Source organism: Ananas comosus, linkage group 10 (assembly GCF_001540865.1).
Source record: "Ananas comosus cultivar F153 linkage group 10, ASM154086v1, whole genome shotgun sequence".
NCBI lineage: Eukaryota > Viridiplantae > Streptophyta > Magnoliopsida > Poales > Bromeliaceae > Ananas > Ananas comosus.
Window position 1 is genome coordinate 20,553 of NC_033630.1, and position 15,015 is coordinate 35,567.

The window sequence follows — 15,015 nt, forward strand, 5'->3', positions numbered from 1 at the left end:
ATATCCATAATAATCCACCAATTAAATAGCATGACAAAAATCCTAATCATTGGCACAACTCAAATAATATGAACACACTAATATATGAAAATGCAACTAGTCGAATATTACAACATAACATAGAACAATTACCTTTGATTAGCAAGCAACATAACATCAACTACCATCCAAAATACATAACTAATGACAATATTTACAAGAAGTTGTCATTTCAAGAAGTTTTACACTTAGTGACTTAACAGTTGTATTTTCTAGGCATTTAAAGCATATAATTTTTATGCATTTTGACAGAAGGGTAGTTTGGTCATCCTTCTGAAAATTCGGTCCGAATCTGCAAAAACTAAAAAGGTGGCCCACTTTTGCAAAAGCGCAAAATTAGTGGATTTTTTATGCAAATTGGCCAAAGTGGAAGCATGAAAATACAAGCTAAAAAAAACACTTTTATGCCATGCAACTAATACATTCAAAAATTAGATACAAAATTCACATCCTTCCACCTGGAGATTTAGTCATCTGTTTTGAGTTTGCGATATTAAAAGAAAAAATTGATAAAACTAGTATAAAAAATATTTTTTTGATAAAAGAATATAAGATTTATACTTATTATTTTAGGCAATTTCAAGTGCCCCTCAAAAATTAAAAAATATCATAGATATCTCTTCAAAATTGTCAATATTATATTTGCCCCCTATAAACCAATGAATTATATTAAAAATATCCTCTATAACATTGATTAAGAATTCTGGACTAATTTATCCCTAATTACATCTAATCATAAAAATTTGTGTAGTATCATTTAGGGCTAATAAATTTAGTTTTTATCAAAAAAATAACTCAACTTTTGTTTCTGATTCAATTTATGAGTATATTTTTTGCATACTTAAGTTTTTTTTTTTTTCTTCTAGCAATATTATATGGATCTCATATTAATCATAATAAATAATTAACTGAAACTAAAAATATATTATACTTTTTATGATTTTTTTGGTCTAAATTTATATGATATTTATATTTACTATTTGTATAGTGTAGTTTGTTGCAAATAATTAATTTTAATTTGATATAAATTCACCGACTGTCTCTAGAGCAAGTGACAAAGGGCTTGGTGGTTGGTATTCGAGATCCAAGTTCGAATCCTAGTTGATTCACATTTCCAGCTAAGTTTATTTTTAAACGAAATAAACGAAGCGGGTAGTGTGTTACCTATCTCTCTCAAAAAAAATGATATAAATTCAATTGTATTTATAATATAATATTTTCAAATAAAATAATATTTAAGTTAATTAAAAAGATATAGATAAGAGATGATGAACAAAATAAAAAATTTATTTTATCTTTTCATAAGTTATTACCAATTTAGATATTTATAATAATTTTTTAAAATTAATTTTTTTTATATTAATATTTTTAGAAGAATATTTATGTAATTCAAGATTAGCGAAAGAGTTTATATAAACTTAATCTTATATATATGTTTTGACTGTACAAATAGCATTGATCCTGTTTAATAAGAGGGGAAGAAATCTTTTGTTGAGGGATTAGATTAATCCGTTTTTCTTGTACAGGGGAGGAGGGACAGAGAGGGCTGGTACAGGTGGGTGGGCCGTGGGGGTGGTGGGGCAGGAACTTGGAGAACTCTAATAAGGGCCCTCGATTGAGCCATTCTTTCCCTCTCGTCAATCCGTCGTCTCTCTCATCAGGTCAGCTGGCCACTAGAGAAGTAAGAGCGGCAGTAAATGCGCGCTCATCCCCTATCCACCCCTACGGCCCTACTACCCTCTTGGCCTCTTGCTTCCCTTGTCTTTCTCCGTCTTCTTCCTCCCCAGTCCCCACAGGTCCCAGCCCTCCCACAGAATGCTACAATTCAGATCTGGATGCTGCTTTTTTCCATTCATTAGTTCCCTGTGGCCGCCCCATCTCTCTCTCTCTACTTGCAGGCTCATTAGTCTCTGCACCACCTACCGCACGAAAGGAGAAATTATAAGGAACAAGAAAGTCACAAATACAACCGGAGCATAAAGTTTGTGGATCAGGTGAACCTTCTTCCTCCTCCTCCTTTTCGCTTGTTTTGTGTTGGTTGAATTTCGAGCGAGTTCATCCCGCACGTCGCGTTCACATCTCCGTTTGTGACTCGTAAGCGTAAAGTCCACCACCACTCTGTCTCTCTGCTGGGGACTTCAAGGGCATAATGACAAACTCCTCCAAGTTCTTCCAATTAGACGGCAGACGTCGCCTTTTCGTTACGGTCCATTCATTCATCGTAACGTCGCATGCATATTACGACTGATTTTTTTTCCCTTTTTTTTTTCCTTCTAAATAAATATTTGGCTCGCTAGTTCAATCCGCTGCTGCTTCTTCTTCTTAGTAGTATCCGTTAAAAACAGGGGAGGGGAGGGGAGGAGCAGCATATGCGGGACTCTCTTCTCCGCCAGGAGATTTAGCCTCTAGATAAGTTGGTTTTTCTTTCTGTTCTCCGCCGCCGCCGCCGCCGCCGCCGTGCCTTGATCCAATCGGAATCGGTTTATTAGAAGTGGTTGGGGATATGGGAATTCAGTCCTCCGTGGCGACCGTGCTGTGGGTGTGGTCGGCCCTTGCGTGGCAGCGCTTGTGCAGCGGTAGCTATCAGCGCTACAACATCTCGCCGGGGTTTCAAGGTTCCCAGATGGACTGGATCGACAACGGCGGCATATTCCTGCTATCCAACAGCTCCAATTTCGGCTTCGGCTTCGTGACCAACAGCCCCGCGGACACCACCGCCTTCCTTCTGGCGGTGATCCACCAGAGCAGCACCACCATCGTCTGGACGGCCAACAGGGACTCGCCCGTCGCCCACTCCGACGACTTCGTGTTCGACACGGACGGCAATGCCTACCTCAGATCCAGTGGCGCCGCCGTCTGGTCCACCAACACGTCCGGCCAGGGAGCCACTGGCATGCTGCTCCAGGACTCAGGCAACCTGGTCGTGCTTGGCTCCGCCGGCCCCCTCTGGCAGAGCTTCAGCCATCCTACCGACACCCTCCTCTCCGGGCAGACCTTCGTTGAGGGGATGGTGCTGGTCAGCAAGCCCAACGCCCAGAACTTGTCCTATCATCTTGGCATCGTCTCAGGTTCTTCAGGCGGCAGCGACTTGATGCTCTACGTGGACTTCCGACCCCCGCAGCCTTACTGGTCCATGCAGCAGGAGAATAGGAAAATTGACAATAAAATCGGCGGCGACCTGCATTCCGCGGCACTTGTCTCCAATTCGTGGAACTTCTACGACCAGAAAGGGTCCCTGCTCTGGCAATTCGTCATCGGAGTAGGAGGAGGTGGTGAGAGTGATGCCAATGTCACATGGGCTGGTGTGCTGGGCAATGACGGATTTATTTCCTTCTACAGCCTTCAGAGCGGAGGCCCAAGCATTCCTTCGTCGATCAAGATACCACGGGATTCTTGCGATACACCAGAGCCCTGCTCTCCTTATTATATATGTTACAGCGGCACCCGCTGCCAGTGCCCCGCAGTCCTGAGCTCAGATCCAAATTGCAATCCCAATATTGTATCCCCTTGTAGCTCAAACACAGCATACACATTGGCCAGCGTTGATGATGGAGTTGGTTATTTTGCCACTAATTTTATCTCGCCCAGTTTCAAGGTGAATCTAACTGGATGCAAAGAAGCATGCATGGGCAACTGCTCCTGCCTTGCCTTGTTCTTCGATGACAGCTCCAGAAACTGTTTTCTGTTTGATCAGATTGGGAGCTTCCGGCAGCAATCGGCCAGTAATAAAAGCACATACTTGTCTTATATCAAGATAGCGAGCAATGGGAGTGGAGGTCTCAGCCCTGTGCAGGATGGAAACGGAAGCAGTGGTGGAAAGCACTTTGTTATCATCATAATCATCTGCCTAGTAACTGCATCAGTTATAGCAGCTCTCATCTATTTTGCTATCCGAATTCATCGGAGAAAGAGGCTACCTGCGGAACCATCACAAGGTTCCTCAGAAGAAGACAATTTCTTGGAAAGTATATCTGGAATGCCCATCCGATTCAGTTACAGAGAGCTACAAACAGCCACCGACAACTTCTCTGTTAAGCTCGGTCAGGGAGGGTTTGGCTCGGTCTATCTGGGGAAGCTTCCAGATGGTACGCAAGTTGCTGTGAAGAAGTTGGAGGGAATAGGACAGGGGAAGAAAGAGTTCCGTGCCGAAGTGTCTATCATTGGAAGCATCCACCATATCCATCTGGTCAAGCTCCGTGGTTTCTGCGCTGAGGGAACACACAGGCTTCTTGCATATGAGTATATGGCGAAAGGGTCACTAGATAGATGGATATTTCAAAACAATAATGGCCACGGCCAACTGGACTGGGATCAGAGGTTTAGTATTGCTGTGGGAACAGCTAAGGGGTTGGCCTACTTACACGAGGACTGCGATTCAAAGATTGTTCACTGTGACATCAAACCTGAAAATGTGCTCCTAGACGATAACTTTCTTTCAAAGGTATCAGACTTTGGACTCGCTAAGCTGATGACTAGAGAGCAGAGTCATGTATTTACAACACTCAGAGGCACTAGGGGTTACCTTGCACCTGAATGGATCACAAGCTATGCCATTTCAGAGAAGAGCGATGTGTACAGCTTTGGTATGGTCTTGCTTGAGATAATTGGGGGAAGGAAAAATTTCGATCCTTCGGAGAGTTCTGAGAAAGCCCACTTTCCTTCATATGCCTTCAAGAAGCTGGAGGAGGGGAGGCTGAAAGAAATATTTGATGACAGGCTGAAGTATGATGACAAGGATGGGAGAGTGGAGGCCACAATTAAGGTTGCATTGTGGTGCATTCAGGAGGATTTGTCCTTGAGACCTAGCATGACGAAAGTAGTCCAAATGCTTGAAGGCCTGTCAGATGTGCCCCAACCTCCAATGTCTTCCCAAGTGGGATTCCGGCTGTATGCTAACGTGTTCAAGTCTACGAGTACTGAAGAGGGTACTTCATCGGGACCGTCGGACTGCAACAGTGATGCATTTCTTTCAGCTGTACGATTATCAGGACCGAGGTAACCAAATGCCATACTTTGTTTGGGCTAGTTAGACAAAGTTAGGTCTTTTGCTTAACATGTGTAGATATCCAAGAAATAGCAGAGTACATTGAGATTTTGCCTGTCTATTTTCGTAACAATGCGATTCATCTTATTATTTCTGGATTTACGCAGTGATAGTTTTGAACTTTTATTGCAGTATGCTGACCATCTTTGGAGGTTGATTTACGCTACTGCAAATTACTGAATACATTGTTACTTAATAATTAGTGAATATGTTGTTACTAAGTTACTTAATACAACACACCTGGGTTTTTTTAGATCCATCTCCCTGGTGAGCTCTCTCTCTTTCCTTCTATAATGACCATGGATTATTCTTCTTGTACATAACAGTGGAATGATGCCACCATAATGGCCACTAACAAATGAAATTTCACGTCTCTTCTTTTGTACTCTCAGTTGCAGTACTCGCTGTATCGCACTAGGATTAAATAGGATGACTTTTCCTATAGCTTAATAGATGATAGATCAAAAGGCAAATTCACCATTATGATTTTTTTATGTTCTGGGCAAACAAGAAGCAAACAACAAAACAGAACTTCACTGCTAAGAAACAGAGAGATTGTTTTATATTGCTGCTTGATACCACGACGTTTCAACTCTTGTTCTCTTCCAGATTAGCTATTCCAACAAAATCAGAAGATCCTAATCATATTCAAAGGTATTATATAAGATGTTTAGTGAATTCTTATGATATATGCTTGCAAATATGGTAAACTCGGAGCTTCTGTACAGTGTTTAATTTCTTTCGGGTTGGTCGTTGTTCACGATTTCATGTACCATCCTAAATAAATGACACATTTTTTTCCGCGGATATGAGAGAGAGAGAGAGAGAGAGAGAGAGAGCACGTCTGCACAGGGACCATGTGAGGTTTTTATCGTTTGCTTTCTTTTTTAATCTTTTCTTTTGATTCGATTGGATTATGTAGGATTGCTCAGGAGAGAACTGAAACTTAACGAGCCAGGACTTATGTCCTAAATCTCTGCCAAACTGCATCCCTGAGTATTTAAGCCACCCACGTCGACCACACAAATTATCAGTCTTCTTGGGCAATTGGATTCCTTGTTTAACGCAGTGTACCATGTTTCCTTCAACCAATCCGATCAGAGTGAGAAATACTAGTTTTAAGGGTTTGAAGAAGCGGTGCTTCTGTTGGTGGAATTGATTGTGTTGTGGCGGAGCCCACCATAATTCTGGAGGCTGCACCGTCCAACTATGAACTATATAGATCCCTAAATCACACGCACGTTTCGTGGACAGTGTATTTAATGTGGATTTAAAGGCATATGGCAGTAACAGGTAACTTGATGGGTTTTCTGATTCATAGATCATGTTGCAGTCCTAGTCTGCCCAGGCACATGCGCTCATTTTTTTTTTCGATCGATCGATCCGAATTGAATCTGTTCCTTTTCTTTTCCGATGGAAAAAAGCCCATAGACGTTATTTCTTTAAAACTCAATAGAAATGGACTCCATATTGGTTTTATGATGAGAGCTGTGTCTTTCCCCTTCTCCAGTCCCAGTAAAGATCAGGAGAGATTTTGTTGCCAGTTGTTGCTAATAAATCTTGACACGGCAGTCTGAAACTGGCAGCCAATCAAAATTCACAACTTTGCTGTATCACTATATCCCAAGACTGACCAGCCTATAGTTCGTGGGAGGGCTAAGAAAAGCCTCCGCAGCGTGCAAAATAAGCAAGTTTCTTCACGCCGATAGAATGCTTGCCAATACAACCTCCGAATCATTTGACACAGACTGTCAGTGCCCAAAACATTACCAACGCCGAAAATTGCTCCAATCTAGGAGGCCAAGAGCAACATAACAAACCCCGAACTCGCACTAATTTACTCAAAGCAGCACAACATTCTTGCCGAGATGAGCCAATGACACTTCTTGAATAGCATAAAGCAGCTCGGGCAGAATAAAGACGTTAAACTCAAGAGAATCAGGTTGAAATAGAAATAGATAAGTTAAATCTCTTAACAATGCAGATAAGAGTAACATTCAGACATTAACATGTATCAAGATTTAATGATGTATCCATAATTTTATTTACAAATTGAAAGTGCAGCTTCGCTTCACACTCGAAAATTACTAGAACCTCCAAAACTGTATTAACTGCAGAAGCAGACACTAAAACAACATGACATTTTTATACTAAACTCTTACATGAAAGTTATATTACTCAGCAAATTTAAGCCCTTTTTCAACAGCAAGTTTTAGACAAAAACTGGGGAAACCACAACATAGAAGCTAATAGCTACACATTGAGTTACATGATTAAGTGTAATCAAGCTATATACCACAATGGCCCACCAAGTTGAATAATTATATCTATATACTATGTCAAAAAATTTGAGCATTCCCCGCTCTTTTGATAAAGTTTTTCTCAAAAATACATATCAGCCGCACCCTTTCTAGAGGGGTATTACGCACCCAATAAGCCAGCCCCTAAACAAGTTCTAGAGCTGGTTGAGTATGAGGAATGAAAATCTAAATAAAAGCATGTTCTTCATGTGTATCACACTATCACATAATAGTAGTAAAGATACTCCTGGAAGCAATATAGGTCTTCAAGAACTGTGAAGACGTCATTACCTGCAACAAGTAAAAGAACCAGTTAAGTCTTCAGTTAAAACAGCTATAAATGTTTACCAGAATAAAAAAACTTTTAAGTTCCCTCAAAAAGAAACTTGAAAAGGTAGCAGTTAGCGAATCAAAGAAACTTGCAATATTTTATTACTATCACAATTTAAAGTAATACAATATCTGCTGTACCTGTCCCTTTTTTGAATTTGCTGGTAAAATACTACCAAATATAACTACTGTACTGTTTAAGACCACTACAGGTAAAATTCCTGCAAACATGATTCTAATAGGGTCAAAACTAAAGTCACTATCTTATTATCAAGATCCAATTATGCTCCACCTTCAATCATAGACAAGCAACGCGGCGAGCAGGGGAAGTGCTATTTATAACACTTAGGCCCTGTTTGACATCACTGGTCGCCTTTATAACAAAAAAAAAAAAGAAGAGTAAGCCATGCAAAAACATATGGCAGCACCTTTTCTAAGAATTATATTCTCAATTATTGCCAATCTACAGGTACCTTTTGGTGGCAATTAGTTTGTTTACCCAACAATTATGTGATATTAAAGTAGCAACTCGCTTCCCACACCATCCTCCTATAAAAGGTAACTTTCAGTAATGACAGACATGTTTTATTTCTAAAGTGGAGAGAGTTAAAAGATTAGTATCAACAAGGAAAAAGTAGATGGAATAGAAGTTCTAAATCATGTATGGCGGATTTATTTTGCAAAGCTTGAAGTCAGGTTGAGAAAGATATGAGAAAGATAAACTTCCACCCTTGGATGGTTCAGGAATCAGGATCAACTAATAATTGAGCACAAGTGGAACTCAGGGAAGGGGGTTAAGTCATGTAGCTGTGGTTTCTCTTTATTTTATGTGGACTTATGTCGTTAGAAAGAGAGTAACTTAGATACACAGGAGCCTATGGGAATGAGGGAACAAGAGTTTGGCTGCAACAGATCCTATTCAAACAATTTTCATATTGAATAAACTGAATGAAGGTCACCCCTAAGATGAAGAACTATCTTTCCTTTGAAAGCAGCGAGAATCTAATACCCAAGAAGGCAGAATCTTCAACTCCCTAAACACTAAGTTTTCCTAGTAAGAATGCTGACTGAAAACTACGTTTCAAGCATGACTATGTTGGGTTCCATATTTGATAATAGAGTTGGTATAATATGGTTGGATCTTTCAACAATGGAATTGCCATCCCCTTTTTCTCTTTCTTTTCTAACACTGTAAAAACACTCTAATTTCATTAATGGGCTATTTGATGATCCATTTGTTTCACATAGAGACTCGGCGTTCAGGGAGAACCAGTCCAATTGAGTTTCAAAAGGAAAAGATAAATTATATGGCACAGGTGCTCTGATCCAAACATTGAGTCTTGCTTTTTTCTTTTATAAGACATCTGACACAAAAGTGTCATATGATTCAACTGGTGCGACTAAAACCAACCTAGTTGACATAATCTTTACTGAAACCTAATCTCTTTCACTTTGAAACCTGCCCATCTCAACATTCATATTTGAACTACTCAATGAGCTTAAATCCCTTCATTTCCTGCCCTTCAATGCATACCAGGCTGTTGTATCTTAATGTTTAAGTACCAAAGTTACTGATCCCTCATCAAAATGTCTAAACGTCCTCTACCCTCTGTAATGCCACAACATTCTATATCTGGTCTTTCTGTAACAATCCGAGGTACATTCATAATCCATCTTTTGGATCTTACCTGGCCCCAATATCAACTATGACATTATAACAATCCTAATTTATAACAGGATCTTATTTCATATATTTCAACATGCTACTGATTTTCCCCACAAAAAAAAAAAAAAGCCATCGATGGGCTTACATTAACTTGAATCAAATGTTTTCACAAGAGATTTTCTCAAAAAAAAAAGTTTTCACGAGAGACTAAATATCTAGGATGAAGCTTAAGAAAACACTTCAGAACCAATCACTTGCATGACAAAAGTAAATAAATAAGACACATTTAAAAGTTGAAAACATACAGAGATAATAGCCATATATCAGGCACAAAACTATGTAAAATGTAACACACGAATAATATTTAAGAAGTTGTGCTGTAGCAAAGGCAAAATTCAAAACTCATATATTTTAAGGAATGTAATCTGACTAAAATTTATAGTTACCTGGTAGATCGACATCCGGTATTGAAGATAACCTGATGTATCTTATTCTTATTAGTTACAAGAGCATTAGACAGAAAATTTGCTACTGTAATCTCTACTTCATATCCTGAAGACAAAATCTAATCATATAAATAAAGGATCACCTACTCTATTAGCAACTCTGTACTTGGCCTTGTCATCATGAACTCTACAGTCAACCATGTCAATAATGGTGGCTACCAAGCAAAGGTAGCACCTACTCGCTAATCAAGAGAAAGACTCTTCTTCATGGTTTCATAAACTAGATATGTAATACTAGCAGATGGCACCACTTTGAGAAGGTTTGGAAATATTCCTTTGTAGAATCCAGAAAAACCCTCATGCTGAAGGGTCCTCCAGAATACATCAGACATCCCTTTATAAGCAGTTTTTGAATTAGCTTGTTGAGCTTGCAATCTGCAATTGTGTGTAAACCATTACACAAAGTCAAAAAGTGAAAAAGAAAAAAAGAAACTACTAGATATTCAATTTTAAAAAAAGGAACTTCATATAAGTAGATAGAATAAACTGACCTCGTTCTTATAACCTGCAAGGGATAAACACATGTTGCTCCAAGAGCTCCGGAGATGGTTCCACAACCCAGTTGCACAAGTGGACCAGGTTCTGCATGACATGCAATTGAGTGTTATACTCAATTTCAGTAAAGAGAATTAAAAAAGGGAATAGAAATCCGCGACAATATTGTAACAAAAGGAGCAGAAATAGAATAACAACTTACCGCTGTCTTGGAGAACATATGTCTTAGACATATCTTTCAAGGTCTCATATGCTGCAAGATCAATACCTGCATAAGGAATAATTCCAAGAAGAGAAGGTACAAGACCTCTGTAGAAAGCTCGAGGCCCTTCCTGCCTCCAAATGTCTCTCGACAGGGTACCAAGGCTAGGAACTTTTCCGCCTTCACATGCATAAGTTTGCAGTCGTGTTTTAACAAGATCCATCGGATAAATTGCAGTTTGTGCCACTGCACCAGCCAACCCGCCAGCAATGAGGCGTCCAGAAGCACCAATATCACCTTTATTCTCCCCTTTAGTTTTGACAATAAATTCTTTTAACATTTCATAAGTGTAAAATCTAATTGCACTTTCCGGTGCAACTTTCATCACATTTAATCCATTTCCCCTGAAAAATGACAAGAAACGTCCCTCCCTCCATATGTTCTTGATTGCTGGTATAATCTGGGTGCTTGTAGTTTGTACTTGCATAACCACTTTAAGACGATCAAGAGGAGCAGTGGCTGTACGAGAAGTCGCTCCAGCAACTCCTCCTGCGATCAAATACTTGCTAGCACTTACATGCTTGCTTATACCTTCTGGGATTGCAGCCTGTTCCCCTATATCTACGAGACAAACTCTTTCCCAGTACTGGTAGATGTTTTCAATAGTTGCTTCATGGGGGTAAAGTAGAAGAAAATCTCTCCATTCTTCAAAAGTTATAATTCCATTGTTATCCTTATCCACATGCTCTACAAAACGGGCAAGCTCTTCATCATCAATTTCTATTCCTGCAAAAGGGAAACTGACCAGGATTATTAGACCGAAGTACATGCATTAAGACAACAATTGACACCGGAAAACTTCTGGCTTATTTGATGGTTGTGAATAAAGTACGGGGATCTTGTCATAAAATTGAGAAAAAAAAGGAGAGTGAAAAGATTATGACAGATTGGCAGTATCTAGTGAAGTGAATAAAGTTGAACCTGAGACAAGAAGGCCTAAATGTGATGACAACCGAGGTTCCGCTGAGGCAAAAACTGGACAACTTTCCTACAATTTGAGTATCAACAACCAGTGACACTTATATCTCATACATATAGGTGTGTGCATGTTGTTGACCCTCCATATTTTCAACATTTGTATTTCCAAACTCGGAATCAAATATAACCGCCCAACATGTGAATTTCCAAACACAGAAACACACCTACCTGTCATAACAAAATAGAGCAAGAAGACAACATATTGTAGAGATACTTGCCAGAATGTTTCAAACCTCATTAACCTATCACACCGTCATATCATTTGGCATTTTGGCTAGATCACTTGATTAGTCCTCCGCAAAGCAGTGAAACATGGTTCACAATAGGACGTACAAACCAGGCAAGAGTAACAATCTCATATAGCTTTGTATTGTTTTTAAACAGCATAACCACACTTGCTATAAACGGTTTTATCAATTCTCTCCTTCGAACTGAAAAGGAGCTTACTATAGTACTTTGCTCCCCAGACTCTCTAATCAAGACAACAACAGTGTCTCTCAGTCTGCACCTGTGTGGCACACTTAGGTTGCAACAGGTAACTTTCAGTGAGATTGTAATCGTTGCATGTATTGCCTGCTTTGCAACATACTTCTGTATAGAACCGATTGCGTACCACTGCATTACATCACCCTACATTCATCCTACACTCATTGTATGCTACTTTGGCACATGTCAAGCAATACATTTTCCGACAAAGCTTGCCCTGTAATTGGACTTCTGGCACCCATCTACTTATGATGAACCCACCAAAGTGCAATGTAATACTGCAGTGCGATTAACAAAAGTAGTATCTGAAAATGGCTTGTGAGGTTACATCGTATTAGAAAATACACTATAAAATTCTACAAATTAACAAATCAAGACAGTTTGCATGACTTGAGAATAATGTCATTATGTGGTCATTAAATAAAAGCTTAAAGCATCTTACATCTTAGAGTTTATGATTTATCTTAGTAAACAATGTGCCGAAACTGTAAAATTAGAAATACAGCCCCAGTGCTCAAACAGCACTCCAAAGTGGGCATCTTGATAGCACTATTAGAAAGGGTACTTATTCAACAGCCCTTGAGAATCTATTAATTAAAGGTATACGAATTCTCGACTATCCAGCAAGGGCGAGAAAATACAGACTCAGAACCTCACATAAGGTGAAGCCTCAAGAGCACTGATTTCAAAATCTGGGGGAGCAAATTGATAGATTTTTGCGAGCACCTGATATAGTTACCACTATGCTAGCTCGCGCCTTACGTCCCAACAGTCAGTTATGGCTCGAATAATGCGGTAAGTTACGTTGGCGAGAAGACATGAGGTAGCACAAACACAGGTTTACCTGCCTTGACGAGTGCGTCCCAGAGCTCCTCAGGCAGGATGCAGCCATTGTGCTCAACGTCGATAGCCTGGAAGATGCGGTAGAGCTCGAGTTCCTTGTCATCCATGTAGCGGCGGAACTCGTGGTAATCGACGCGGCCGTCGCGGTTGGCGTCGCAGACCTTGAGGAGGTCCCTGGCGTACTTGTACTCTGCAGGGATCTGAAGAGCAGAGAGGCCGGTCTCGATCTGGGTGTAGTCGAGGTGGCCGAGGCCGGCGGCGTCGAAGAAGTTGAAGAGGCTGCGGATGCGGAGCTCGCGCTCCTCCTGGGTCTCGCGAAGGGCGAGGAGGACGTGGTCCATCGAGACGGGGCCAGGTTTCTTCACGGGGTTGCAGCCCACGGGCCGGCCCTGCTGCTCGCTGCCGTCGGGGCCGGCCTTCGCATCCATCTTGGCATGCGCGGGGAAGCCGACGCCGCGCTGTTCCACCGCCTGGGCCGCAGCACCGGAGGACATCCCTCCGCTCTGCTCTGTCTCTCTGTCTCTCAGGCCGATCCCGATTCCCAAATCAATCCAACGAGCAGAGCATCATCATCGGCTCCAAAGGAAATTAGTGTAGGAGACCATCCGACAGAAGAAGAAGGAGGAGGAGGAGGAGGAGGTTGGCTTTTTCTCCTTCCCCTTCTCCTTATTATCCGCTATCCCCCTACCCCTTTTTTTTTTTTTTGCCCTCTCCTCTTCTTGGAAAGGAGGAAAAGAATAAAAACGCAATGAAGATGAAGATGGACACCGAAATAAAAAGATCCAAATATTTNTTGCCCTCTCCTCTTTTTTCACTTTTCTAGGGCTTTCAGACCGACGAGTATAATGCCGCTGTACGGGAGAGGGGAGGGGGAGCGAGGCGGCGAATTTACCAGAGCGCCGAAGGAAGAGGCTGGGGAGAGCTGACGAAGCAAGAAGAAGAGACTATCGGGGTGAGGCGGGGCGTCTTTCACCGGAGGTGCGAGGAAGAGCAGGGGCCGGCCGATCCTTAATTATGCTTCTCTTCTCTGCGGGGAATAAATAAATGTATATGTATATATTTATTGAATTAGCAGCAGCAACAACCGGCGGAGTGTTGGACGGGTAAGGTGGGGAAGAGATGAGACGACCGGGTTGGAGCTTGGAAGTGGGAGGCGGAAGACGATGAATTATATATTTATTCTAATCTATTCGATTCGATGGGAAGTTGGAAAATACCGCGACGATGAATATGGATATTAATTTTTTTCTTTTTTCCTTTTGGCTCTAGGGGAAGCAGGGGAGGGGAGGCTTGGGAAACCACCGCATATTCCCCTCCGGTATGCGCTGTGGCGTGAATAATATGCTCCACCCAGCTGCACCAAGTTAGCATAAAGAGGATTATGCGTTTTCTTTCCTGATAAAATATTGGAAAAACTTCAAAAAACCCTCCGTGGTTTCACAGTTTCTCATTTTAGTACCGTGTAATTTAAAGTGTATTAATTTGGTGCCATGTGGCTTCATTTTTATCTTTTCGGCAGCTTTTTCGTTAATATTTCGTTGAATTATATGCAAAAAATTTAAGATACCTACCTAGGTTTATTGAATATTCACGTTAGTACCCTTTAATTTTAATTTTGTCACTGATTTAAGAAAAAAAATAGTAAAATTGATAATAAAAAATTAAAAATGAAACCATTTGGCATCAAATTGATACACTTTAAACTATAGGGTACTAAAGTGAGAAAGTGCGAAACCACATGAAATTTTTTTGAAGTTTTTTCTAAAATATTACTTGTTGAAACCACATGGGATATTTTTGAAGTTTTTCCTAAAATATTACTTGTTGTCTGGTTGAAGAAAAAAAAAAAGTAAAATGCTATCTGTACTTTTTTTTTTTTTAAAAAAGTAAATTTTATGCTCCATTCCAAAATATAAATTTTTAAAATTTTTGTTATTCTACAAAAATTAATAAGAAATAATTAAATATTAATTTTTGAAAGATTAAAATATATAATATTTACACCTTATATACGGGTGTACAGAGAGCATTGCATAGCCAACACACACACACACACACAAAAAAAA

At 40.3% G+C, this 15,015-nt stretch overlaps 2 protein-coding genes across 7 annotated transcripts; one reads left to right on the forward strand and one right to left on the reverse strand.

The window, feature by feature from the left end:
- Positions 1,667-6,407, forward strand: LOC109716548 (G-type lectin S-receptor-like serine/threonine-protein kinase SD2-5). Of its 6 annotated transcripts, none has more exons than XM_020242057.1 (3): positions 1,667-2,033; positions 2,337-5,034; positions 6,006-6,407. In XM_020242057.1, the coding sequence occupies exons 2-3, from the start codon at positions 2,543-2,545 to the stop codon at positions 6,031-6,033; spliced, it is 2,520 nt and encodes an 839-aa protein (XP_020097646.1). In that variant the 5' UTR covers positions 1,667-2,033; positions 2,337-2,542; the 3' UTR covers positions 6,034-6,407. The 6 variants fall into 6 exon arrangements, with proteins under 6 accessions (XP_020097646.1, XP_020097650.1, XP_020097649.1 ...); XM_020242061.1 differs by having other exon boundaries at positions 2,366-5,034; XM_020242060.1 differs by having other exon boundaries at positions 2,369-5,034.
- LOC109716275 (calcium-binding mitochondrial carrier protein SCaMC-1-like) lies at positions 7,308-13,583 on the reverse strand (the record flags this gene model as incomplete). Its single annotated transcript, XM_020241611.1, is given in 5 exon segments — positions 7,308-7,674; positions 9,826-10,260; positions 10,377-10,467; positions 10,583-11,368; positions 12,951-13,583. Coding segments are annotated over 4 exon segments (1,563 nt in total). The 3' UTR covers positions 7,308-7,674; positions 9,826-10,067.